This window comes from Diceros bicornis, chromosome 5 (assembly GCF_020826845.1).
Source record: "Diceros bicornis minor isolate mBicDic1 chromosome 5, mDicBic1.mat.cur, whole genome shotgun sequence".
In the NCBI taxonomy this organism is placed as follows: domain Eukaryota; kingdom Metazoa; phylum Chordata; class Mammalia; order Perissodactyla; family Rhinocerotidae; genus Diceros; species Diceros bicornis.
The window spans coordinates 57,617,713-57,645,000 of record NC_080744.1 but is presented as its reverse complement, the minus strand read 5'-3'; the positions used below and the strand labels follow the sequence as shown (position 1 = coordinate 57,645,000).

Here is a 27,288-nt window from a genome sequence, read left to right as displayed (position 1 = left end):
AAGGTAGATTGATCGCATGATCTAAAGTTCACAAAGTAAAAACAAATGACAGGACTACCAAATTTAGAAAATGTCCTACAATGTGCATTTTATTCCATATCATTATACAATGTTTACATATAGTTATAACTCTTAAGAACATGTTTTTTCTTTACCAGTTGTATGTAGTGCCTAAATCTTTAACATGGAGAAATGATGAGTGGAAATCCACATTGAATGCTGTCCTTCCTACGCATTATAATGAGCTGCAAGTGTGCCAATTAGAAGGAAATAGTCTTAAGAGAGCAGCGTGGCTTACAAACTCTTGGCTTTAGTGAATTCAGGCATACAGGATCCATAGTCTCATCTCATAGTAAAACTCAAGACAAAATAAATTAGTGTTGGACGGAATTCTAAGTTGTACAATATTGAACGAAAGACCACAGAGGGACCTTTTGTTTAAAGTAGCACCAATCCACACCTGATTGTGTTTCCAACATTAATCTTCCTGTTGAATGTATCGTTGGCACTTCGAGTGGAAATCTTTCTGCTCTAGTGAGGATTCCTAGACTGACTAAGCATACTGTGTTGCTAAACTCTCTACGAAGTGTGGCAACGTCAACCTGGGAAATGGCACATCTGAATCATCATGGCCCTGACAGGGGCTTGCCTTTGTGTGTGTGTGTGTTTTCCCCACCCCCTGATCTAGCTGGTATTTTGTGGATGTTTCTGTGACAGTGGTAAAAGTAAATAAAAATGCATTTAAGGGGTTTCAGGGTAAGCATGGTGTTAAAAAAAACAAAACAAAACAAAACAACAAAAACAACATGAAAGAATGTGGTTCGCAGCTAAGGAGGTTTTCACATGTTGTTTAACTCCAGTAAAGTCTGATCCAGCATCTGATGCATACTAAGGTTTTCTTCTTTGGCATGAGCCACTTTCTCTGTGGTGGGATTAGAAAATTAAGTCATGAATAGCTGTACTTTGGACACAATGGTGGTTTGTGCATTTAGGCAGGCAAACATCAATCACAGACATGGGGTGAGATGATTAGCACCAGGCATGCTTGGAAGACACTACTCGTTTCCGCACAAGGACCTCCAGAGGGGAAGCCGTCTCTGACCCAGAGGAACTACAGGCACGGCAGGTTCTCATGGAGCGGGCAGGGGAACCTTCACCAACAATCCACTCAGAATCAGGCACAGGTGGGGTCTGGTGAAGGTTCACTGGCTGCATGCCATGGGAACGGGGGAGGTGCTTGCAGCACTGGAGTTAATAACAGCAGACATTTCTGAGTCACAGGCAGGTAAAGGTCTGGGAGATGTGCTGTACCACAATCTCACAGGAAACAAAGACGACATAAATAGGTTTTCTGACAACTTTTTAAATGATTTATTTCTGTTGCTCATTAAAAAGAAATTATCAACATGTTTCATGCACACTTAGTAGGACATCTTCTTACTACTCTTATAGTGTTCTATTTATCATTAGCATGACAGTCTCACCAGATTCCAACAACACCATTAGACTGAATCAAAGCATACCTTTCAGACAACCAGGGACTTTTGACATGAGCTCCTTTTCAAAAGCTGTTCTGCCCAAGCATAGGTACATTTAATTGTATTTCAAACACTATACCAGGTATTAAGAAGTTAGGAATATGAATATGTAATAGAAATATATATATTATATATTATATTCCATATATAATATATATAGTTACACACACACACATCCCTCTGATTTGGCTTTCTAGCTTAAAGCAGGACTCAGTTCTCTGTAGGAAATAGAAAACTTTTTTTGGTCCTCATATGTATCAGTTCAAACAAGAGGACCTGCTGTTGAAAAGAGGAGTGCTGAATTGATCCTTATAAATATTTATCCATATACAGTGTATTTTACCATAAAAGCTGTTTTGAGATTAAAGAGAACTTAATATTCAAGATACAAGAGGAAAATGCAGGCAAGGCCAGCCTTTCAGCTGATTCCTTCCTCCTGTGCACATTTCTGCAGAAAGCCACTGTTTTCAACCCTATTAAGTTGGAGGAACGACAGTCTGCGATTTCCTGCCCAGGGCTCCACTCCTAGAATTCAGCCCCGTTCTTTCCCACTTAAGTTTAATCCTCATTCAGGGCCAGTTTTAGTTGGTTAGTTAGGCGGCGGTTTTGCTCAAGTTGCTGGTAGAGTTGATCTGTACAGGTCAGCAAGCAGGTTAGCAGAAGAGAAGAGCAGAAGGAAGAGAGGTTAGCTAGACTTGGTGAGAGGAGGTTAACAGACAGAACACAGAGATACCTCAGGCACCGATCACTGGCTGAGCGGTTTACCCTCACCCCGTGGTCATCTGTCCCGTGCCCAGTGCAGGTGGATGCTAAAGGCCTAGCAGACTTAGGAAGAGCCAGGCTTTCTCTCTTGGTGGGAGGGGAGGAAAAGGGAACAAGGTAAGAGGAGGAGAAAGAGTGGATGTTCCTCTTGCACCTCATGAAAAACACTGTGTGAGTCGGATGCGTTTTCCGGCAAGAGCCTGAGGAATGGAGGCAGGGCTGGAGGCGAGGCCAGCACGTCCCCCGCTCCTTGCTGGGGCTCAGTGGAGCTCTCACAGCGACACCTCAACCTGCCCATTCCTGCTCACCTCTTCCTGGAACCCCTTTCATCTCCACTCCCAGGGCTGGCTTTCCTCTCAGGTACTAAAGAGGCGGCGACTGCTGCTGCATTAACATTTCCTGAAATGCAGAACTAAGCTCCGTGTCCTCCCCCAGTCTCCATGACACAGGGTACAAATTCTGAACTCTTGTCCAGCCTTGCTGCCGGGTGTGTGTTACCCTACTTAAACAGCAAAAGAACAACACTTATCTCCACTCAAAACTGACTTCAAATTCATCTGCTTACTTCTTGAATAGGATGGCGTTTGGGTTTGGCGCTAGATGGATGTGTATAAGATGAACAAAGTCTCAAACATCTACAGAGACTAGCGTGATATAAATTCTACACAACAGCATGTAATCTGCTCACACGGCAAGGAAGCCAACCACGAGAGTCAGCCTGTATCCGACAGTCCAGGGGGCGCCCAGACAACGACAGGAATCTGGCACCTACCACAACAAGCTAGAGAATACATGATTGCTTTGAATGACAGTAACAACACGGACCCAGACATCCTACTTAATGATCTTGAAAAGCTGACAATCCTACCCCTGGGGAAAATGAAAATGTCCAGTCTCCAGCCCCTAGGTCTGTTGGGATACGGATTAATTCTTATTTTAACTTTCTCTCATAAATAGTAGGAGATGCAGAAGATGCTATGTTCATATTATGTTTTCTAGCTTGGAATATCTGCTGACTTGTTCTCTTTGCTCATCCAAATTTTATGAATATTCAAAACCCTGGTCAAATGTTACCTCCTGCAGGTGGCTCCCAGTCAGAATTATTCTCTCTTCTTCGTTGACTCTAAACGCACATCATCTATTCGTTCAGACTCGCTTCACTCATCTGTCTTCTCATAAGATGGCCAGCCCATTGAGGGCTAAGAACATTTCCGATTTATCTCTTTACCACATCCCCACTACTTTCCACACTGTCTTGCATATGGGGGTTGCAAAACCTAAACCCCGCTAGTACATTCACACTATTGCAGGGGGAACTATCACCATGGGCAGGCAGCATGTTTGAGTTTGCTGAGCCAATGTTTGGCCAAGCTGGAAAGGAAGAACTTTGGAGAAACCTTAGAGAATCCAGAGGGTCCATGTGAATTCGGCTTAAATGACAGCTGTCCCCATCACATCCTCTGGACCTGCTTGACCTCAGCTGCCATGGATCTGAGATGCTTGGGTAGTCTGAGGGCAGGGACCAGAAACGTTTATACATTTGGAAGTATTTTCCTCTCCTGTTCTACCTCCCAGATGTCTGGGCCTCCAGTGCTCAGACTCAGCAAAGCTTTTGGTTTGGTCCAACCAAGGCTCCTGCTGCAGCTGCAGCTATGGCCTGGCCCTCTGAACTAGAAGCCCGGGCTCTGACAATTTCTTGTAAACTCAACTTGCTATTTATCCTCTCACATGACCACACCTTCTTGGGCTGTTCCAGATCTGCCTTCCCAATCCATCAGTTTCCCACTTCCCCTTGTAAATTGTACTTAGAGAAAGTGTGAAAGTCTCTGGAAGGGTTTCCAAAAAACAGATGTGCTTTCAGACTTAACAGAACATCTGCTCAGCAGAACTTGCAGACTGGCCGTTTTGTCTATGGCAGGAAGCAGGGTTACTCAGAGAAGGGCCCACATCTATTACTCTGAATTTAAAAAAGAACCAGGCAGGAATCATGGTCAAAGTAGGCCCAAGGAGCCTTAGGGGAAAAAAACCATGAAATTACAGAAGTCTTTATATGCTCAAGGGAGAGACAATGTCCCAATAAAAGTCTACTATACCACTACTAAAATACTTAATTCACAGCCCTCTGAAAGAGTATTTTTTCTCTGCTCTGAGGTCTTTATAGAGTGATTGACATGATTATCAGTTTGTCCAAATTTATTTGAGTACAGTGGTACATTGACCCTCTTAGGCTAACAAAGCCTACACACAAACAGATGAAGATCACCCACATTTAAAATATAGGAGAAATACAGCCAGATTGTTAAGGAGAAATGTTGGAAATTAAGAAACAAACGTCCACATCACTTTAAAGTTCTAATTTTGCAATGTGTGTGTGTTTTTTTTTTTTAAAATCACTTAACTGCTGTTTTTGAAGTGAAACAGTGAAGCCCAAATAAAATAGAACTGTATTCTGAATAATTTCCACCAACTACGTTTTAGGGAAGGAAAAAAAAAAAAGAATCACCTTTAATGGCTATACTTTAAAAATGTCCACATATGAATAAACCAGCTATTAACACAAAGATTCTGTACGTACAATAAATTTCGACTTGAACACAGTAATCATATTTAGAAAACCTGAGGTGTAATTTCATGAACGTGGCTGAGTAATGAATATACTGCTAAAAAGTTTTAACAGTTTTTTGTGCTATAAAAGGATGACCAACAATAACCTCAACTTACATTGTTTGAATCCAAGTTCTTTTTCACCTTTCTCAATATGTAAATTCCTAGCAATGTGAGATGGCTGTGGAGCCATTCATCAGTTAGCCACGTCCTCCCAAGCAGGCCATCTAAATATCAACAAAGGCGGCTCACCACATCCCAAACTAAACCTCTGGCAGAAGACACTGCTCAAGGCGGATCTTCCAACTCCAACAAGCAGTGTCGCCTGTGCAGAGGTTCTCAACCCAGACTACATACCAGAACCATCACGATCCCTAAAAAATACAGATGCCCAGGCCTCGCTCTAACCTTTGGAAGCCAAAACTCTGAAAGGGACCCAGGCATGAGTATTTTCTAAAAGTTCCACAGGGAACTACTGCTTTAGGAACTCTCAATATTAATGTATGATGTTCAGCATGAAAAGAAAAACAAAAAAGCAGCAGCCAAAAATTAACCCTCATATGCGTGAAGCAGATTTATAGTTTTATTCAGTGTTGAAACTAAAATGTCAATAAATAAGAAGTAAAAAGAATAGCAAACAGAAATAGCTTACACAGTGTTTATTTTACACTGAAATGAAGAGCTTCTGTACAATAGAAAGCACAGTGTGTGCCCGGCCCTAAGGCAGGATGCTAAAGGAAAGAACCAGGCTGAGCTGGAGAAGAGACAAACTGCAGAGCTCAGACAGGTGGAACGTCCAGCTTGATGAAAGGGTCTTGGGAGAAGTGAAGCAAAGAAACTTATCTGCATGAAGAGAAAAGGCGGGAGAAAAAGAAAAAAAGTGGCACAAATGGAAAAAAGGGAAACCAAACTCACAGATGAGAGCAGCACTTGAAACACAGGGGAGAAGGAGACATGCAAAACCCACGGCCAGCTGCACCTGCAGGAGGATGTCCATCCTTGCCCACCAGTGTCTGGACTAGAGGCGTCACAGGCCCCCTCTTGGTAAGGGTCCATTTAAAGACGACTCATGAACAGAATTTAAAAACAAATTTAAGATGAAACCCACCTCGCAGAATATTTAATCGTACCTGATGCTAAATGTTTTCCCCATAGAATCACCACATTTTAGCACTAGAAAAGACCTTAGAGATGGTGATCCAATCCACTCTCTCATTTACAAATGAGAAGAGTCATGGAATTCTTTCTAGTTTCCATGGTGACAGTTGTGTCTCTAAGGGCAATGTAGAGATTCTATAACCCATAAGGCAGCAGGCACATGCCACACTCTTCAAGCTACCATTTTTCTGCATGGGTAAAGGAATGACAGGCGGGCCTGGAAAATGGAATTTCCAGCTCATATGGAATTCAGTGCTATATTATTAGCATGAAGAGAAGACCCGTGAAACATTCCAGGTTAGAATTTAAAGCAGCAGACTAAGTTTAATGTCTCAGTTTGGTTAGTAATATGTAAATTAGTTGTGTCTGCTCATGATTCTCATGAGAACAAGACCATCTACTCCAATACTTACTGCCTCACAGTAGTAAAAGCTGGGCCATTAACTCCCAAACTCATACTGCACAATCTGTGTTTTTTTTTTTTTTTTTTTTGGTGAGGAGATCAGCCCTGTGTTAACATCCGCCAATCCTCCTCTTTTTTTGCTGAGGAAGACAGCCCTGGGCTAACATCTGTGGCCATCTTCCTCCACTTTATATGGGACGCCGCCACAGCGTGGCTTGCCAAGCAGTGCGTCGGTGCGCGCCCAGGATCCGAACCAGCGAACCCCGGGCCGCCGCAGCGGAGCGCGCGCACTTAACCGCTTGCGCCACCGGGCCGGCCCCTGCACAATCTGTGTTTTATTTCCCATTTCTTTGACACAGCTTGCGGTGTTTATTGTATTTTAATTCCTTTTATATAAATACAGAATATTAAAGGCTTGGATACTCGGCAGAGGGTTCATTTCTGCCTAGAATTCTTAAAAGTGAGGAAGAGATGATCTTTAACGGCACCATTCTTTAGGCTGTATTCCATCAATTTCCTTCTCTCAGATGCTCAGGAACCTGACATTTTAGGGCTCCTTAAGTTTATATTTCTTTTATGAAAATGACCATGTATTTAATTGAATATCAGGAAACCAATTTTTGTTATTTCTTGGGACATGCCTGCACAATTGCATGGCTTTCTAATTTTACTTGAGCCTAGTTTAATTTCCTAAAAGAACAGTACTCAAGTCACTCACATTCCAGCTCGTTGCTTGGTGGGAACAATCTAGCTCACAGATTTTGAAATAAATGGATTCTGAAAGGAAAATGATTTGTATAGACACTTAAATCTACTTGGCCTTTTATATTAGTAGAATGTGAAAAAACAACGATGATCCTATTATGCAGAGAGTGAACAGAAAGGTGTAAAGATGGAGATTCTGGAGGCACAGAAGGAAGCAGCGGTGAGTTTATCATATTAGCGTGAGGGCACGGATGTGAGCAGGCAGGGTGGATGAACATTTACATGGAAGTCATGTCGTTGAGAGCGTGGTCCAGCTCCTCGCTGATGGCTTTGTACTTCAGTTTCTGAGCGTACAGCTCGTCTATGACCAGGAAGTGGAAGGCAGAGGTGCAAGGACATGGAGAGTGATCAAGAGATGGAGGGTGAGTGAGGGTGGCATGGACACCATCCCGGCACAGCAGCAAGGAAAGGGCAATGCATGAAGGAATTGGTGTCGCAGCAGGTGGCGAGTGCAGGAGGCGTGCGTTTTGTTTTTAAATGAATTGAAACAAAAACAAAAAGAACAAAACCCATTAGAAAATAAAACAAGAAAGACTCCATATGAAAATCATAACAAATATGGTAGGTAGGTATATCAGTAAACCGTGTTAAAGCCTAAACAAAACCACAGAAGGCTGTCTCCTGGGTGGGTAATAGGACACCTCTCTTTCATAGAGCCATATTTTAATTACGCTGGAGTAGTCAGCCACCTGCAACTAACAACCGTGGAAAACATAGCCAAGGGCAGTGTTTTGGAAGAACAATTTGTGACGACAGTCTGTAATCCTTCTCTGGCTCCACCTTCAAACCACTGCCTTCCTGACAAACTAGACCTCCGGTACGTGGATCTCTTAGTGCCATGTAAACTATTCCTGTGGTCTTCCCGCTCAAGCTGCCCTGTGACTGGTCCAGGAGGCTTGCAAGGCCATCTTCGCTGCAGACTGTTTTGCAACCATTCGTCATTCTCTCTTCTCCGCTAGCTTGGTTACCATCTGCACCAACCGCCAGTCCCTAGAGTCTAGGCTCCTCTGCCTCTGATGTACATATTTTATGTACTTTTTCTTTCTTTTCTTTCTTTTTCACAGCTGACCCTTCACAAGCCTCAGAGCTCAACATTTAGGATTTCTGTGAGATTTAGTGGGTGTTACTAAAACAAAACCTTAAATACCTTAGGGGAGAAATGCTTCAGTATAATCTCAGAATACAATGCCCTATTACACCCACCCCCTTTCAGGATATAGAGCATTTGCCAAGATCATTAATGACTGAAAAAAACCCCACCCAAACCCTTACATGGAATTCATACTTGGAAGAAGATGAGTTTGTCTAAAAACAAATCCATACCATTCTGACAATTAGGAGGGGTCACTAAAGACAGACAATACACTAGTCATTCTTACCTACAACTACGTCAACCGCTATGAAAAATAAACCTGCCACACTTCTGAAGACTGTGAAGTAAAGCTGGCATTACAAAAAGAGACGTACCCTGTCTGGTGGCTAACGGTCATCTGGTGAGCAGAGGACTCAGGCCCAAGAGCTTAAGAGCCACAGAATGAAAACCCCAAAGGACAGACAGGAAGAGTGTGCAAGAGCAAAGACGTATATCAAGGAGGATGCACTTGGACTGGATTGTTTCGCCAGGTCAGTATTCAACCATAAAGATTAAATTAAAAAGAAAACTTAAGATCTTACCTTCTAAGTCATCAATGCTTTTCTCCAATTTAGTTACTGACCTCTCTGCAAACTCAGCCCGAGTCTCAGCCTGTAATGATTCAATGTATTTCAATCAAGATTGAGAAGTTTTAGATTCCCAGTAGCTACAAATATAGGGAAAACGAGAGAATGAAAACCAAGCACAGCACCCATAAAATGGGTCTGACTCTACCTGTCAGTCATTCACCACCATGAGCAGCTAGCACAGCTCATGATCTCCAAGACCACCTATGAATATTCCTGACTTGGATCATCATAACTTTAAAACAAAAAAGCCCTGACCTGCTCCATAAAAACAAACTCATTTAAAATCCAGTTGGCTTTGTCCAAAACACTCATAATATTACCTCCTTCAGCTTGTCAGAAAGGACCTTGATCTCTTCCTCATATTTGTCTTCCTTCTGCGAGTACTGTAATTAGAAAGAACGTTCCAGATGTCAGGCCACAGCTCACCCTATACTCTTGTCTTCCAATACAAAGAAAGCGCCAGCCCAGCCAACAGATGTTGAGGATCTCTTAGGAGGTAATGGAGCCTCTGATATCAAATGGCATACTACAATATCTTCTCTGTTTTCTTGCCTATTGTTTTACAAGGGTTAAGAACAAGATAACTTATCGACTTGGCAGTTGGTTTAAATTAAATTGTTACAGATGACTCATATACTCAACGTAAAATATATTCTCTATAAAAAAAATGAATCTGTTATCCAATAACCATTAGGAAATCACCTCAAAATGATTCCATTTATTAAAATGCCTAAAGGACTATTGCTTTCATCAGCAGAGACTAAGAAAAAGTGGGTGTCTTTTGAGCAGCTCTTAAACGATGCTTTTCCCCCACACCATGCTCCTGGCCTACCTTCTCAGCCTGAGCCTCCAGTGACTTCAAGTTGTTCGTCACAGTTTTCAATTCTTCTTCAAGCTCGGCACATTTGCTAATGTTTTCGATCAGAGGCAGAAAGGGTGGGAGACAAGCCAAAGGAAGGAGGAGAGAAAAAGGAGAGGGATGGGAAAAAATGAAAACCGAGTCCTAGAGAACAAAGTGCTGCCTTAAAGTAGCCAAATCATCAGGTATTAAAATGCTCAATCTTGCCATGGACACTGCCCCCCAACCCTGCAAGAGCAGAAGGTGGGGTGACAAACTCCAACAACTCTGAAGTGTGATAATTTGGCTTCTTCTTTGGCTGCACCAAAGAGCATTTATGAAGGAAAAACAAAGGAGTATAAAGGACCCAAAGAAAGCACTTAAAGCAAGAGATAAGATAGCAAAGGGTGTAGTGAAGGTGCAGGCGTTACACCAAACGGACCAGGAGGCATTGGAAGCTGAAAGACGTCTGGGTTGCAGTTAAACCTAAAAACCACACATGAGCCATCAGTACCTTATCCTCTGCAGCCATTAATGCTTTCAAGGTCTGATCCATTATTCTTAATTGTTCTTCCAGCTGTCGAACTTGGCTGTTAGTGGACACAGGAAATGCACAAGGCCATTCTCAAAATCAGTGTGCAGGTAAGGCATGCGGTGATATACACATTCACACACAGACGCCCCACACAAGTCCTCCGAGTTCCATACTCATAACTCATCCACGTCAACACATAAGGAGCCCGGAGCTGAAACAGGTACATGTGCAGCTGCCAGAAGGTCATGCTGTTTAGTCACTGCTCTGCAGCACCCCACACACGGCCTCCTGGCGCCAGGCCTGCTTACCCTTCCGAGAGCTCAGCCCGCTCCTCTGCACGTTCCAGGTCACTCTCAATGATGACCAGCTTACGGGCCACCTGCAGCAGGACAAACAATACACACACACACCATGGGGCTTGCAAGTTTTGAGTAAGGGGGTGTGGGGGTGGGGACTGGATCCATCTGCCCCTAGGAGTTCTTGTCTACAAACAAGATGATTCTCTTTCCCGTGGACTGGAAACAACTCTCCATCAGGAGCGCCAGTGCAGAGGAGACCAGAGGCCTTTGCTCACAAAGACCCAGAACGGTTAGTGATGAGTGGGCAGTCTTATTTTAAGTCTGACCCAGGTGAAGTCTGTATAATTACATAGCACCCAGACCAAAGTGCGGAAGGAGGGAGAGAGACAAAATTCACTATCTCAAAAATAGCAGTATGAGGAGACATGATGCATTTTATGCTGCAAATGTGGGGACTGCCAGGAAAATACTGAAAATAATCCTAAGAACTCCATCAATTTAAAGCTTTGTACCTCAACCTCCTTTCTGTGGAGGAAGTAAAGGGCCAACAGAAACAGCAAGAGAAGCTACCGTGAGATAAGCTGGTGAGATGACTAATGAAGCCAAATCTGTCTTTAGTGAAAGAAAGACCCTGAGAGAAGAAGGGATCCTCTGAAGCATTTCAAAATTAGTGGGCATGGTGTAATCTGGAGATAACAATAATAATAACAATAAAGAAGAGGGTCAATGCCATTTCAGGATAGCCAGGACGTGATACGATAAGGGAAAACTAAAACCTTAACAGTCACGTTGGCTCTGTTATCATAGAGGTTGTCTTCATGGGGACATGGCCAGGAGCTGACTCACTTAGAACCTGTCTTGATAATGGGATTCTACCACCTTGAGGAGAGAGGAGGACAGACTGAAAATGGCCTCCATGCATCTACCGGTCCGTGTCTCTGCACTGCCTGAACTAGACCTTGTGAGATGAATCACACCAGGAAGAACTGCCTGCACCGTAACAGCATCAGAGGCTCTTTCCACATGACTCAAGAGGCCCAACTCTCCCTTCTCCTGGCCAAAGATCTCTTGTTCTGGTCTTTGGCGGGGGGGGGGGGGGGGGGGGGGGGGGGGGGGGGGGGGAGAGGTGAAGATTCGGTCTTCCCCAGTGTTACTGATTGGCTTCATAATAAAGCCTGGGATCCCCTTGCTGGATCAAAATAAGAATCATTTTCTGGAGCCAAAGGAAATCTGCTTCTCAAAACCAACCATTTCTGCCAAAGAAGCAGATCATTTGACAGGAGAATGCAAGGCTGTACACTCTACCTGGCCCCCCAGTGCTACTGCTGGGGAGTCCACGAGGCTTTGGGCCCCAGGATCTGACCTCTTCATACTTGCGGTCGGCATCTTCAGCAATGTGCTTGGCCTCTTTCAGTTGGATCTCCTGAATTTCCATTTTCTCCTCATCTTTTTGGGCTCGGCTTTCAATGACTTTCATGCCTCTGAAAAGGAAGACAGGGAAGAAACCTCAGGTTTAGAGTTGACCCCCACAAACCCACAGCGCACTGCATGGTCTGTGGGGCTCAGTGTAACTGGCAGACCAAAATAGAGCACAGAGCTGCTTTTATTTTCCAAACCATGAAGCAAGACTTTGCAGAGCTGAAGGCAGAAAAAAAAGTGTTCTGAGCCACTACACCACTTTGTTATCCCTCAAGCCTTAGAACTCTTTTCTGGTCTCATCGAGTGCTTCTATGCAACATGAATATATTAACTTGAATAGCTGAGCATAAGAGAAAATGCCTTCTGGAACCCACGAAGTTGTCCTGGTTGATATGGCCATGGTTCTCCGTTACCACCACAAAGCTGAATCTTGGAGTAGCAAGTCAGGCAGAGCCAGGTTACAGTGGGAACTGGCTCAGAAGACACGAGTATCTGACTGCATTTACGTGGGTGCACGTGTCTTATCAGCATTCCTAAGTCCAAAACGATTTACTTTTGCAGATCGTATTTCTGTTTTATCTGTGCTTTCTCTTCCACCTGTTTGTTGGGCTACTCGACAACTGATAGCCCATAGTTCACTTATCGAGGCCCAAGCCTCCTTGGTGTATTTTTTTTTTTTTAATTTTATTTATTTATTTTTTCCCCCCAAAGCCCCAGTAGATAGTTGTATGTCATGGCTGCACATCCTTCTAGTTGCTGTATGTGGGACGCGGCCTCAGCGTGGCCAGAGAAGCGGTGCATCGGTGCGCGCCCGGGATCCGAACCTGGGCCGCCAGCAGCGGAGAGCGCGCACTTAACTGCTAAGCCACGGTGCCAGCCCTCCTTGGTGTATTTTAAAATAAAGTTATCTTTAAAAAAAAAAATGCAGAATTGCCCTGTGGTCAGCAGGAACGAAAGAACCAATGTTATCCCTAGAATTTCTCATTTACATGTCCTACCCCCTTGTTGGATGGCGAGCTCTATAAGGGTAGGAATAGGATCTTTTTCTTCTTTGTAACCTTGGGATTTAAAACAGTGCTTTGCACACAGGTGTTCCACTGATGTTAAATGAACAAAATCAATAAAGTTATATCTGGGATCAACCGAAGAAATGATCCCACCAAAGGGACTGGAAAACTCTGAAACTCCAAAGGTCGGAGAAGCCCTCCCGCTCCCCCAGGAGGAAAGGCCTGTGCTAAGAGCCGGGCTGGACGGGGCTTCCTCACCTCTCGCTCTCATCTGCTGCCTTCTCGGCCTCCTCCAGCTTCTGCAGAGCTGTTGCCAGACGCTCCTGGGCACGATCCAGCTCTTCCTCAACCAGCTGGATGCGTCTGTTCAGAGAGGCTACATCAGCTTCAGCCTAGGCAGAGAGAGCGAAAGGTGTTTCAGAGTTGGAGAAAAGTGAGTGTCTCACCTTGAGGAAGTGGCTGAGACTGAAACTCTGGTTTCAGACAGGGCCTGGGCCTCATGCTGAGCTACCTTTAAGCGCATTACCAGCCCTGGTCAACTGTGGAGTTCTCAGATACATTCACACACTGATTTCTAGTGAATGTCCATGTTGCTGCATATGCAAATCAATACCCACAATCCTCATCACACAGACAGACCCTCAGCAGCCACTCTCTCACTTGGCTCCTTTCTTCCACAGATTTCAACACCCTGGCTTTACCTGACTGTTACAGGGGAGCTTCATTACAGACCCCTCACTCGCTGGGGGCCTGAGGTGTGACAGAGACGACAAGACTTACCCAGCCTCAGCCACATAAGACAAGAGCAGCACAGCCAGAAATCAGACTCAGGAGTCTCAGTTCCCCTTTCTCCTGGCCACTTTCTCAAAGGGGCCTTATAAAGGAACTAAAATATTTTAAAATTCAGTGGTTCTAAGATATATACCATACAGAGACACAACAAAATCCAGGAACCGCCCTCCCCACTGCCCCCTTTTCAGTACCCCCTTTAGAATAACTGGTCACACTGGAACAGGGCCAAGACAAATTTCCCAAGTGTTTTGACATAAGCCTAGTGTAATTTCTTACAAGTCAAGGTTGCTATAAGGAAAGTTTCAAACTCCTTAGGAGAAAAGCAGTACAGATACTGTTTTTATTTGGTTATCTCTGAAATAAGACATTTCCTTCTTGGGGATGTAGTGATTACCCACTGCTATAAGCATTTGTTGCTATGAGCCTCAGAGCACTGGCCAGACTATGATGGTCTGTTACATACACTTGCATTGGTGGCTGTTTAAACATTATGCATGGAAATGAAAGATGGAACTCACTAGTCAGGTACCGTTTCCTTAACCTCATCCACTTTGAATGTATGCTTATCACAGGGTGATGGGGTTTTCAGGACACTGGGAAGTTTTCTAAAAATTACAATACACACATAGGGACCTATGCTGGTTCTCTGTCTACATTCTTGTCTTCTTTACTCAACTATAAGTTTCTTACGTGCACGGAATCACAGTTCTATGCATGAGTATGGGCTCAGTAAATGTCTACCGAATAAAGTGAATAAAACCAACCTAATTTAAACAAAAGCAACTTTCTTAGCTCACGGACCCATGATATACACAGTTTGAAGTGCACACATAATTCAGAGAGAGGCTGCAATTATGGCCTTGAATCAAAGGAATATGAGAACATTCAGATCTTCGCTTATCTACATTTGTAAGATTTCAAATGTCAAGTTTTATCTGGGAAAGAGAGGTGATTAGGGTATCTGCAACTCTGGAGAAGGACTCTATAAAAACATTCAAACATACTTTTATCTCCTCAAAAATGTAGCAACAACTGGTTGATAGAGGCAGGGGAAATGTAAAATGAATTGAGGACAGTTCACAACTGTACTGGCCCACAAAGTAAATCATTATCAGTGCACAGCTAGTAATGGGCCCCACTAGGTTTGATTGGCAGGTGACTGTTGTTTTTTGGAGGAGGGGTAAGGGAAATAGAGATAACAAATTTCTTAAGTATGGGGAACTGTCTTTTTAAAGTCTTTAGCCCTATTTTTAAAAAATTGGAAGGAGATATATACACTAAGGGTATACTTTTGGGTCAGGTCAGCCTTCTTCACTTTTATGTATTTTCCGTTTCCAGTAAAATTCTATTCCTTTTATGAATGGTGGGGGGTGGAGGTTAGGGGAAACGGGACAAACAAGCAACTCTGAAAGTTAAAAACAAAAATGAAGAGCAAAAACAAAAAAACCTCAGAAGCGTGTCTAGGTAATGTACTCAAAAAGTATTTTTTTTCCTCCCCCCTTTCCTTGCTATCATTATTTTTAATATGAAGGGAAATATCCTTGTCACAGGTGCTGTGGCCAGAGAAAGTCAACAAGATTTTCAGTGTTTTTTGTAGCCACCACATTCTAAGTTCCCTGCTCTGCTTTCGATCTGCGCCCCAGCCTTCAGCACTTTGTCCTCTCAGAAAGGAGACTGTTTATACTCCGAGGAGGGCCGGCCCCACGGCTTAGCGGTTAGGTGCTCGCGCTCTGCTGCTGGCGGCCCGGGTTCCGATCCCAGGCGCACACCGACACACTGCTTCTCCGGCCATGCTGCGGCCGCGTCCCACATGCAGCAACTGGAGGGGTGTGCAGCTGTGACATGCAACTATCTACTGGGGCTTTGGGGGAAAAATAAATAAATAAATAAATAGAATTAAAAAAAAAAATACTCCGAGGAAAGAAACTTCTGGGTGACAGGCCAGTCTAGGCCTCCAGCTTCCCACATAGCCGGGGCATCGGGGGGTAAGGAGGCAGTACCCGGTGTTCGTTCCTGCCTCTGCACATAAGATCTCCCTACCTGAGAGGTGCCCCCATCAATCTGCGTCTTCCCTCTTATTGCCCCCAACTCTAACCGTTCTTTCCTTTAGCTCTGGACACTGTTTTATAAATGTCATTAACTCTTTACCCCCAGGAGCATTTTGTAGAACCTTAGACCTCTTGACATTAGGGGTTGTGCCCTTATAGGCACACCAGCCAATAGTGCCTCACGTAGGGCACCCAAACACCGACTGGGAACGGAGATCTGTTCTAGGAGCCACAAATGGTGCACACGCAGAGAGCATACCTGCGAGTGGTCCGAAAAACAGGGTCTCAGTTGTTTAGCTGGAAGGGTCCCTAGGCATTAGCCAGCAGTTCTCACCACTGGCTGGGTGTCAGAATCCACTAGGAGATGCATATTAAAAAGACAAACTTCCAGGGGCCGGCCCGGTGCCGCAAGCGGTTAAGTGCGCGCGCTCCGCTGCGGTGGCCCGGGGTTCGCTGGTTCGGATCCCGGGCGTGCACCGACGCACTGCTTGGTAAGCCATGCTGTGGCGGCGTCCCATATAAAGTAGAGGAAGATAGGCACCGATGTTAGCCCAGGGCCATCTTCCTCAGCAAAAATCAGCAAAAAAAAGGAGGAGGATTGGCGGATGTTAGCTCAGGGCTGATCTCCTCACAAAAAAAAAAAACAAAAGACAAACTTCCAGGCCCCATCCCTAGAGATTCGGATTCAGGAGGTCAAAGGGGAGGGCAGGAACCTGCACTATAAATAGACAACTTGTTCCACCCCTCCACTCTCCCCGCCCCACCACCCAAAGAAGCTGGCAAATCCTGTGGGAACCACTCTTCCAGCTCTTCGTTAAAAAGAAAATAGGAAGAGGGAGGGATCTTTGGCCCAGAATGCTAAAGCATGCTCAGGCCATACAGCCGTCAGCAGCAGACAAGACTAAAATCCAAGTCCCCCGCTCCTCCTGTGCTGGCTCTGTCACTTTCCCTCAAGGCCTCCTGGGACCTCAGGGAAGCCCTGAAACTGGTGGTTCTCACCCCTGGAGTCTTTCTCCCTTCCCATGTCAGAGTGGCAGGTGCTCTACAGCTGCCCCCACGCCAATCTCCAACAGAAAGAAAGGCCTCAGGGGCTGGCCCCGTGGCTTAGCGGTTAAGTGCGCATGCTCCCCTGCTGGTGGCCTGGGTTCGGATCCCGGGCGCGCACCGACGCACCACTTCTCCGGCCATGCTGAGGCCCCGTCTCACATACAGCAACTAGAAGGATGTGCAGCTATGACCTACAACTATCTACTGGGGCTTTGGGGGAAAAAAATAAATAAATAAAATTATTAAAAAAAAAAAAAAAAGAAAGACCTCAGTGACAGAGCCTAACCAGGACTAGAGCAGTTATTGTACGGAGTATCATCCACTAAACAATTCTTCCCAATCCTTTCTGAAATAAGGCGTGGTATAAAATTGAAAACTGCATCAAGTAACACTAATGGGTAACAGCTCACATAAAGACACAGAGCATTTGCTCGCCATCCCAGAAGCCAATGGCTCCTGCCCCACAGCTGTCAGAGAAGAACAGGCAAGGGTGCCTGTAGGTGACAGCCGGAACGGAGAGCCGGGTCTGGGCTGCATGTGGCTCCACATAAGCTTCCCCTGGGAAAAACCTGGACTCTCACTGGCTCCTCTGGCCCTATTGTACTGGTCTGATCTCAATTTTGTTTGGTTCCCTAGAAGTCAAGATATGTTTAATTCCATAAGTTAATTAAGGGCAACTTTCTCATTTTTCCTCTTTTTTGGATTATGCTCTGTGTTCAAAAGGCCCGTATCTCTCACCTTCACCAGCCTTTATTTCTGGTATGTAGTCTCTAAGTTCTGAGGATTATTTACATATTTTTTTAAGGTTCCTTTCATCACAGCACCTGGGCAGTCTACTAAAGACTTAACCTGCTGTTGCCTCTGCCAGGGCAAGCCCATGGCCACATGACCATCTGTTATTTAAAAAGCAGATCTAAGTAACAAGGCTTTTGGGAAGGGTCAAGACCCCAGACATAAATTATTTCCAGGCAAGGAAATCACCCTTAGTGTACTGGGTTAGCTGCTTCTAACAATGGCCCACATGTTGACACTGCTGGCGAAGTCTTTCAGTTTGGGATGCTAGTTTCTTTTATTTCAAAAGTGCTATTGTGTCCCAACATGTAACGAGCTACTCAGAAAAGAGACTGCTATATTAGAATGGACTACCAATTGTCTTCCTGCAGATCTGTTGTGATCTGTACTTGTGAGGGGCCTTAGAGTAGCATGTGCCTGCCTGTCCCCCCAACCCCCACCCCCAAGGGACCTATAAAGAAAACAAGAACAAGCACACCACTCCCCCCACCCCCAACAAGGTGCTACACAGAAATCAAGGGCATGCCCGCCCCAATATAGCAAAGTAGTACTCCAAATCAAATTTGAAAGAAAACTTTTACAAGACCTAAATTTTCATGAAATCCAGATGTTTTAGCCAAGAGAGCTAAAAAAAAAAAGAAAAACAGCAATGATTTTTACTTACAAAAAGTATTCCAGTTAGGACCATTAAGAAGAAATAATGTTCTTAGGAGAATAATATTATATCCTCAAAATTAACCCTCTGGAATATGTTTTTAAAGTCCTGCCTGAACCAGAGCGGAGCATAGGATGATCAAAGGTCAGGTCTTTTTATTTCATGCAAACTGTAGTTATACAGAGAAGGTTTCACCCAACTTGCTGTGTAAGACTAAGTAACTAGAGCCAAGTTAAACTTCTGCCCTTATATGGTAAGGAAGGGGAAAAAAACCACTGATGACATTAAGGGGCACTCCCATGGATAACAGATAAACACAACCTCCTCTATCTGTGCCAAGGCCTATAACTTATGAGGCGTATTTGTATAAGGAAGGAGAACGGATATGAACAGGGTATTGTCCTGCCTCTGCCTTGCCTACATAAGAAAGCGGAAATCTCGAGTATATATTCCAGTTACTGCCATCCTGTGGGTGCCAACCAGAGCACAAAATGTACTCTCAGTTCCCCAGTCTCAGAAATATTTACTAACACTAAAGAGGGATAGGGCTGGGAATTTTTGTAAATTGGTTATCACCCATGATTTAATAAAGTTACCAATTAAGACCTACAGGCTGCAACTTTAAGTCTCCTTGTTTGCTGGGTAGTATCCAGAAAGGGAGAAGGAGGATTGGCTCCTTCTTGCTACTTTTTCTCTTGATAATTACAAAAAACAAACAAAACCCTAGTGGTCACAAGACCCAGAGTCAACCATTACACCAAAGTAGCCTCATTCCAACATTTTGAAGGGCCCACACACATCGGGGAAACAAAGCAGTCGCAAGTAAGGAATGGTCGCTCTTTCCAAGGTAAGTGCTGGTGTAATAGAGCCAATTAACTACGGCCTGTCGGAACTTTTGAGAATCTGAATTTAGGGCCAAGTCTCCAGTCAAATATTTTTTGCAGTGGCTCATGATTTTGTCACTAAACATTTACCTTTGCTGCGAAGAGAAACCATGACTGCTGGCTTGACTCACAGCTATGTCTGACAACTAACTAATAAGAAACCACCTCAACTTAGCTACCTGTGAGTTTCAGTTTCATGAGTTAGGAACAACTCTCCATCTGAAATTCTCTCTTCAATGGTCTGACCCAATCCTCAAGTTGCTGTCTTACAAGGTTCTGTGCCCAATCACCCAGGTAGACTGTTTTCAAAAATTACTTAAAAAACTTGAAACTACTTAGACCATTTTTAATATAAAACTTTGAAAAGAATGAAGGCATAGTCTTTAGCTAACTGGCACAGGAAGAAGACTCTTAGAAGAACCATGCACAAAAGAGAAGGGGAGTACAGAAGTAACAGTGTGCCTTTCATAAAATGTATCTTCTGTGTCTAACATTAATCACCAGGACAGGTCAATAGGAGGCTCTCCCGTAAAGGACCACATCTTCCCTTTCTGAGTAGGGTGAGGGGAGTTCTACTGATTTCCACCAATACCACTCCAACCTACCAAACGTGCCTTCCAGTCTGCCCACATCCTCTCTCCATCCAAGTTCCAAAAAGAAAAATTATTAAAACTATTTAAATGGAGTGTTTTAAGATGTAGTGAAATGAGCAGGCCATTTTTAAGACCCTCCAATAGGTGGTGAATTGAAGGAGAAGGAGCAATGAGCTACGCCAGGTGCTGAGCAGTTTTAACACCAGCTGACACTCACAGCACTCACTCTGCTGTGCCAAGCACCACTGAAATTTCTTTACACATTCTACCTCCTTGCACTCTCACAACAGGTAGGTACTGTGATTATCCACATTTCAGCTGGGGAACCGAGGGACTAAGTTAAGTAATTTGCCCAAGGTCTCACAGATAATAAGTAGTTGAAGTCAAGATTCAAATCGTGGTAGTCTGGGTCCAGAGTTCTTATCCATCATGTTCTATTAGTTCTAATGGTTCAAGGACAGCTGCTAGCCAGTCAGAGAGGGAATCGGAATCAATTTATTGCCCAGCCAAATTCAGAGTTATCCATGAGACCTTTGCTGACTTGTCCTCTAAAGAAAATTATCTTTTGCCTATTGATTTCCTAATTCCTGTCTGTATTTTATCTGAAACTTCCTCTAGTTAAGCCCTCCTCTTAAGAAGACCCATTTGTTTCTATGTCTTTTAGTGAAACAAGTCTTGTAGTTTCCGCAGCCAGTCATACTGCCGTTACAAACACTTAACCAATAGGATTTACTCAGCTTAGAACAGGCCAGTATTAAGCACAGCTGGACATCATATTATCGCTTGTCATAACATTCCCAAGGTGTTTGAGTATTGTGATTTAAAACACATACACACACACAATCAACAAACAGCAAATGCTTCAACTCTCTCTGAAATCCTGTTTCTGTTTGCTGGATACATTTGCCTTAGTTCGAGAAAGGAAGGAAGCCAGGTATTACATTCAACACGGGGAAGGGGGAAGCCAGCAAGAGAATACACCCAATAATCCCTGACATTTAGCCAACTTTTTTCAAGACTCGGTAACAAAGGAATATCTATCTGTATAAGAGAACCTGGGAGGAGGGATGGTTAAGAAAGGAAAAGGGGAAAGGGTTGCATACTGTATAACTCAGAACCTGGCACTGTCAATGTCTCATGCTTCCAGGAAACCAAGGGTGAACGGGGACGGGGGAGTTCAGCACTCCCGGGCCTCCAAATCTGGCAATGCCTCAGACTTGACCTGTTAGCGCCCCTTCCTAAAGGAACGGATTTCCAGGAGGAGGGACCTCTTCCCTCCCCGCCCCCCGAGTAAATAATTCCAGCAGCGCAAAGTGCACATCCTGGGGGACCCAGACCGAACGCAAACCCCCCAGAAATAGAGCCCCTTCTGGGAAAGTACTGCTTCCAGAACCTTCTCAATACCACTCCTGCTTCCCCTCGGAGCTTTGACTTTAGACCAGGGAGATGAAAAGGAAGGGCTGAGGAGAACCGGCAGGGCCGCTCCCCAGAGCCCGACGCCAGCTGGCCCAGGTGCGCCAGGTGCGCCCAGTAGGAGGTGGGTGGGGGCGGGGGAAGACCGGCTCCGGAGGGCCCTGTGGGGTAGGCTGGGGAGGAGGCGCCTCGAGTGGGGGTGGGTGATGGGTGGGTCCCTTACAGTCTCCCTTAGCTTCCTCTCGTAGTCCAGCTCGCGCTGCAGGCTGCCCGCGCGCTCCTCCGCGGCGTCCGCCTGGTCCTGCAGGCTCCGGATCTTCCTCCGCACCGCCTCCAGCGAGCTGCTCCCCGCCATCGCGCGGGGCGGCGGCGGGCAGACGGGCAGGCTGCGGTGGGCGAGGCTGGCTGCAGCGCTCCGGCCGCCGCTGCTGCTGCCGCCGCACTCCCGAGCGCCCGCGCCCCGCCCAGGACGCGCTGCGCGATCGCGGCGCCCCCTGCGGCCCAAAACCAGCCCGGAAGTCGCGGCTTCCCGGGCGGCGCAGACGAACCGCAGGCGGGTGCGCGAGCGCCGGGGGCGGGCACAGCCGGCGGGGCGGGGCGCGCGCCACGGACCCCCGGAATTTGCAGGTCGCGGGAGGCACTGCGCATGCTCGCGGCAGCGGGCAGGACAGGCGTGGGGGGCGCGCTGCGGGGCACCTGGCAGTTGGGGCCTTTCCCAGAGGGCGGCCACCGCGCCAGAGATTTTACTTCGACTCCCAGCGCCCCTCCCTGGCTCCGTGGTGACCTGGGGTAAGGGACCTGGCTGCGAAGGGTGATGGTGCCGCCCACTGGCGGCAGGAGTACGCCGCTCTGGAGTCCTGGATTCCCATGCCCAGGAGGGAGAGAAGCTGAGCGAGGGGTTTGGGGTCTGAATGTGCCCCGGCAGGGACTGTTCCTCGTTGTAAAGAACCCCTGAACACAAGATCCTCACCATCACAACCCTCCTCCCCCTCCAGAATTCACGAAGTGAAAACCACTAACATATTGTATAGTGGTTAAACCTCCTATTCTAAATGCAGTTTTCCTAGGTTAGAATCTGGCTTCTAGTTCTCTCCTGGCTGTGTGACTTTGGGCAAATAACTTGACTGCTCTGGGCTTCATCTGTAAAAGTGGGGTTAATAGTGGTACTTTCCTCATAGAGCTGCTGTGAGGATTTTGAAATAATATAAAACGCTTAGCACAATACCTTGTACATAGTTAAGAACTCAAATGATAGCTTTAGTTAATAAATACACAGGCACTGTCTTAAGAGTCAGGCTGGAGCCATTAACCAGCTGTGTGATCTCAGGCCTGCCAGCCTCTCTGGGGCTCACTTTCCTTTCCATAAAAACAATCATCTGAAGAGTTCCTTCTAGTTACAACCTTCTCTGGTTTTAGATCAGCCTGTGCGATCTTCTGGAATCTGACCAATGCTGGGCTGGACTGGGATGCCATTAAAAGGCACACCAAGGGAGGCCACAGAACCCTATGAAAGCCTCTGGCTACAGCTGGATGAAAACCAATGTGAAAACCAGACACAATCTCTGGGAGCCGTCCTCTGCCAATTCTCCTATTGGGCTGCGATTTTAAATGCCTTGTGTCACGGCTTTCTTTCCTCATCTTTCTCCCAGAAGCCCCTTCAGGTCAGTTCCTGATGTGTTTAAGTGTGGGAATAATGAAGAAAAAGAGAACATGCTTGACAACCCCCCTCCTACCAAGCCTAACGGCGAACCTCCTTGGTTTTCCTGACTCATTTTCTTTGGACTTGCTCACAGCCTGTGCGGACGCTCACCAACCCCAGCATGGGCCCTCACATCCTGTAGGTGGAGCCTCTCGCTTTGTTTCCACACAGTTCGTCTGGACAGGCGGGAGGTTACAACTCCTCGCCTAGACAAGTGCTCTGGATCGCGCGTCTCCAACTTTGAGGGTGGGGGAAGGGAGCGTCTGGGAGTTTCTAAGAGGAACTAGGGAAACTGCTGGACACGTACAAGTGCTCTAAGCAGCCAACTAGTGACTTCAAACACCTGGGAAAGTCAGTTTCAGGTGAGTTCATTTTCCTGCTGATGTCATTATACAAGAGGTTAGAATAGTTCTCAGCCTTGGCTGCACGTTGGAATCACCTGGTTATTTAAAAAATACTAACGCCTGTGTTCCACTCCCAGAGATTCAGATTTAATTGGCCTGGGGTGCAGCCTGGATTTGGGGTTTTAAAACTTCCTTCGGTGATTCTGTTTAGATAAGGTTGAGAATCACTGATTTAGGAAGCAAAGACCTACAGGGAATAAAGACTTACATACTGTAAATATCAGATACATCACAGTTCTTGGGGAAGGGGTGGGGGCCAGAGAGAAAATGGAACGCCTGATCCCCTTAGAGCCTCACCTAGGTGGAACCACAAAAAACAAAACCCTCGGGGATGCTACCTGAATTATAAGCTTTTAAGCTAGGAAGAGCCCACTTCTGGAATAGGATTTGTAAAGTAGGTTGATAAATTAGTAGAAAAATGTGAAATTGTTTTACACTGGTAATGACAGTGAAATGTCTTAATCTCAAATGTAACATGATTCTACCTCAGGAAGCTGACCTCTCTCCCACCTCCCCCTTTCTCTAGTGACATCTGTCTCTTCCTCCTCAAATCTTGACTATTTTTACTAGTTAGGAATTACTCTAAATATAGCATTTCCTCACAAACATCCCTACAGGTTCCAGACAACCTAAAATGTCTTAAAGGAGAAGGTGATCAATATACTACAAAAAAAAAAAAAAAAAAATGGCTCATATTAGGGACAGTTTTCCAGTGGAAAAAAATGAACCAAAACAGTTTCAAAAATCTCCCTCCCCTGCTGGCTCTGCCCCCGGCCCAGCTGGCTTTAAATATCCTCTTTTCCACTTCTGTCCCACCTCATTCCAATGCTCCCTTAAACAAGACTTTTCAATAAAGACATGATAGCACTCCATAATTACAATAATTATGATCTTTTTTTTCCTTAAGAATTGTAGTAGCTTTTTATCTCCTTCTCTTGCCTTCAGTCTTACTGGGCTATTTTCAAATTCTCTGCATTCTTTTCCTTATAAGGAATATCTCTCCTTGATCTATCAGCGGCTCTTTTGAAAAAACTAAATAAACGTCCTGCTGGAGAATTTGGGGGAGACAGACATCCTCCATTTAGCCATATACGGAGCAGACATCTGATCTACATTATACAAAGCAGGCACAGAGTTATATGTGTTTTTTGGCTCTTTTTCTAAAGCCAGGTAGTTTGTAACTTAAATGTTTTAGCTAAATCAGTGCTTCCCTGAACCCCCTTTCCCAGGAATCTTGATTTTCACTGAAAATTTCTTTTTGTCAGATTCTAAATGTCCTATGTCTGGATTTCTCATTTACAAAGCACACTTGGAAATTACATTTCAAGCCTTTCACGCCACAAAAAGCCTGTACTGATTTCAAGACCCAAGACCCTCCAGCAATTTGCATTTTACTCTCATACAAAAAATTCTGCGGTTGAACTTGGTAGTTCAACTTCCGGGCATAGCTTTCCCGGGTGCTCATGCATTCTTGGAATTGTTATACCAACTTCCCAAGGAATTCTTGCCTAATTGGGCCTCTAGGCTTAATTAGCTTCTGGAATGGAATCCAACGGTGTGAGAGGAAGTCAGTCCTTTGGAAATCTAATGGTTGGCTTGACTTATTCAGCAGAAGAGGCCAGCTCTTCAGCGAAAAAGATTCCAAAGGGCAGTGGACAAAGTGCTGGTAGAGCTTTGGCGGCCTATGCATCACCCCTGAAACTATGCGGTGGTTGTCAGAGGGCTGACAGGTGGGGGTGGGGCGAGCAGGAAGGGCAGGGGGCAGCGGGCTCACTATACCATATAAAGCACTGAGCTATATATAACTCCCAGCTTACTTTCTGGATCTGGTGCCCTCAGACTGCAGACCCAAGCAAGTATCATCTTCCCAGGCAGATCTTAAGGGGTGGATTAAGACTTCCCTGGTGAGAAAGGAGGCCTCAAGTGTCTCTCTGCCCCACCATCAAGCTCGGTCTTCTGAGTAAACCTAGCACCATGCCATTCCTTCCATCTAGAGGCCAGGCCCTCTGGATCCTGACTAGACCCACCACTGAAACCCAGGCCTTCCCATCCACCAGACATGGCAAAAGGAAAGAGAGGAAAGAAAACTAGGCATTCTGTCTGCACAAACCTTGGTGATGACACCTCAGAAGTTTTCTGCCACCAGGGAGGCAAGGTTCACCTCCAAAGTCCAATTTCAGCTGCTCTATGCTCCCAGCTTCTCACCCACCCACCTCCACCCCCAGGGGTGGGGAGAAGGAAGGAGGAAAAAAGAAAGAGGAATGGATGAAATATAAATGAAGGTGTGCAGTAGCAGTCCCAGGCAGCATCCAGTGCTCTGAGCCATGGCGAGGCTGTGTGCAGATGTCCAGCAGGAGGAGGTGACCCTCCTCCATTGCTCTCTGGCCCGTGTGGTGACCCCGGAGTGACTACGCGGGGCAGGAGGTGAGGGAAGCAGTGTGTGCGTGCACTTACGTCGGTGGCCTTTTTCTCCGCCAGCTCCAGCTTCTCCTGGGCATCTTTGAGAGCCTCGGAGTATTTGTCCAGTTCATCTTCGGTGCCCTTGAGTTTCTTTTGCAGCGACACTAGCTCATCTTCCAGCTGGGAGTTGGCCGTGGGGGACGGGAGGGGGGGTGGGGGGGTGGGTGCAGCAGGCAGCGTGATCCCGCAGGGGAAGGGTGTGGGTGCACAGAACCAGAAGGACAGGGACAGAGGGAGAGAGAGAGGGAAAGACAGGGAGGGAGAGAAAGAGAGAGAGACAGAGTTAGCCATTCGTGCGCCGCACCGCGCCGCGCGCCCCGGGTACCTTGGCGGCGGACTCGTCGGCGGCCAGGAGGCTGTCCTCCGCCTTGTGCAGCTCCTCCAGCACCCGGTCCCGCTCGTCCTCCGACGCCCGCATTAGCTTCTCCATCGCCGCGATGTCCTCCTCGAGCTGGGGGCAGCGGCGGGCGGGCGCGGGCGGCCGGCACGGACCGGGTGTTAGACACACACACAACACAAGGGCGCCGGGTTGGCTGAGGGCCCTCGGGCTTGGGGCGCCACCGAGTTGGGACTCAAGGGTCCCTGGGTAACCTCCTCTCGCTCCGAGCTGGAACCGCACCGTGGCCCACCCCGCACCTCCACCTCCCCCGGGAGGAGACTCCTGCTGAGGCCTCAGCGGGCTCAAGTCCACAACTTGGGGGCGCAGAAAAAGCCCCTGTTTCCCTATCTTTCGGGCCGCACTCTCTATTCTGTCCTATCTTTGTTCTTAGGAAAAAAATCCATGACTTCCTCCCCTCCCCCGTCTCTATCCCAGTTGAAGTTTATATTCTCCCCAGTCAAAAGTCCAGAAGAACGACTAACACTTTCTGGACTTGATTCCCTTCAACCCCTCAACCCTACCGACCCCCCCATCCAAAATTGATTCCCGATGCTGAGGATCAAGTGCCTCTAGGACTTGGATTGACTTCGCGAGCTCTGGGACCAGAGAAGGGAAACAAGCGTCCTCAGACGAGACTAAAGAGTTAGAATAAGCCTGAGTCTTCTCTTCCCCTCCCCCTTCTTAGACGCGCGTCCCTGGCCGCCCAGGAGTAGGGGGTGGCCCTCCGAGTCCTGGGGGTGAGGGGCCGGGCGGGGGTGCCAAGCCCGGGTGCCAGGGCTCGGGGCCACCGGGCGGACGGAGCGCGCGGGCGCACGGGGGGCGCAGAGCCGGGGAGGCGCAGACCTGTTTGCTCCTGTCCTCCGCCGCCTTCTTATCGGCCTCCGCCTGCTCTGCTCGATCCAAGGCGTTCTCCTTGTCGAGCTTCAGCATCTGCATCTTCTTCTTGATGGCGTCCATGGTGGCGGCGGCGAGGGGCCCTGGGGCTGCGGCGGGAGCGGCGAGGCGAGAGCGCGGTGGGGCGGCCGAGCCGGAGTGCGAGCGCAGAGCAGCCTGCTGCTCCCAGATATGTACT

The 27,288-nt window shown here is 46.5% G+C and overlaps 1 protein-coding gene across 24 annotated transcripts; it reads right to left on the bottom strand.

The window, feature by feature from the left end:
* Positions 1–62: 62 nt before the first annotated feature.
* TPM1 (tropomyosin 1) lies at positions 63–27,288 on the bottom strand. 24 transcript variants are annotated; one of them, XM_058541754.1, is made up of 10 exons: positions 27,060–27,282; positions 26,163–26,288; positions 25,832–25,957; positions 13,309–13,442; positions 11,988–12,105; positions 10,634–10,704; positions 9,785–9,860; positions 9,273–9,335; positions 8,905–8,974; positions 63–922 (listed from the first exon to the last, which is right to left on the bottom strand). In XM_058541754.1, exons 1-10 carry the CDS (start codon positions 27,171–27,173, stop codon positions 840–842), a joined length of 981 nt encoding a protein of 326 aa, XP_058397737.1. In that variant the 5' UTR covers positions 27,174–27,282; the 3' UTR covers positions 63–839. The 24 variants fall into 24 exon arrangements, with proteins under 24 accessions (XP_058397737.1, XP_058397742.1, XP_058397740.1 ...); XM_058541746.1 differs by lacking the exons at positions 63–922; positions 9,785–9,860; positions 26,163–26,288 and adding exons at positions 5,682–5,747; positions 7,453–7,531; positions 10,305–10,380 and having other exon boundaries at positions 27,060–27,271; XM_058541755.1 differs by lacking the exon at positions 63–922 and adding an exon at positions 7,276–7,531 and having other exon boundaries at positions 27,060–27,287.

Bases quoted from the DNA above. Each gene is read 5' to 3' on its own strand.
- TPM1 (XM_058541755.1), bottom strand. From the start codon at position 27,173: ATGGACGCCATCAAGAAGAAGATGCAGATGCTGAAGCTCGACAAGGAG. The intron at 26,289-27,059 runs GTCTGCGCCTCC...CGCTGCCCCCAG, and splicing joins CGGAGGACAGGAGCAAACAG to CTCGAGGAGGACATCGCGGC. The intron at 9,336-9,784 runs GTAGGCCAGGAG...TTCTAATTACAG, and splicing joins TGGAGGCTCAGGCTGAGAAG to TACTCGCAGAAGGAAGACAA.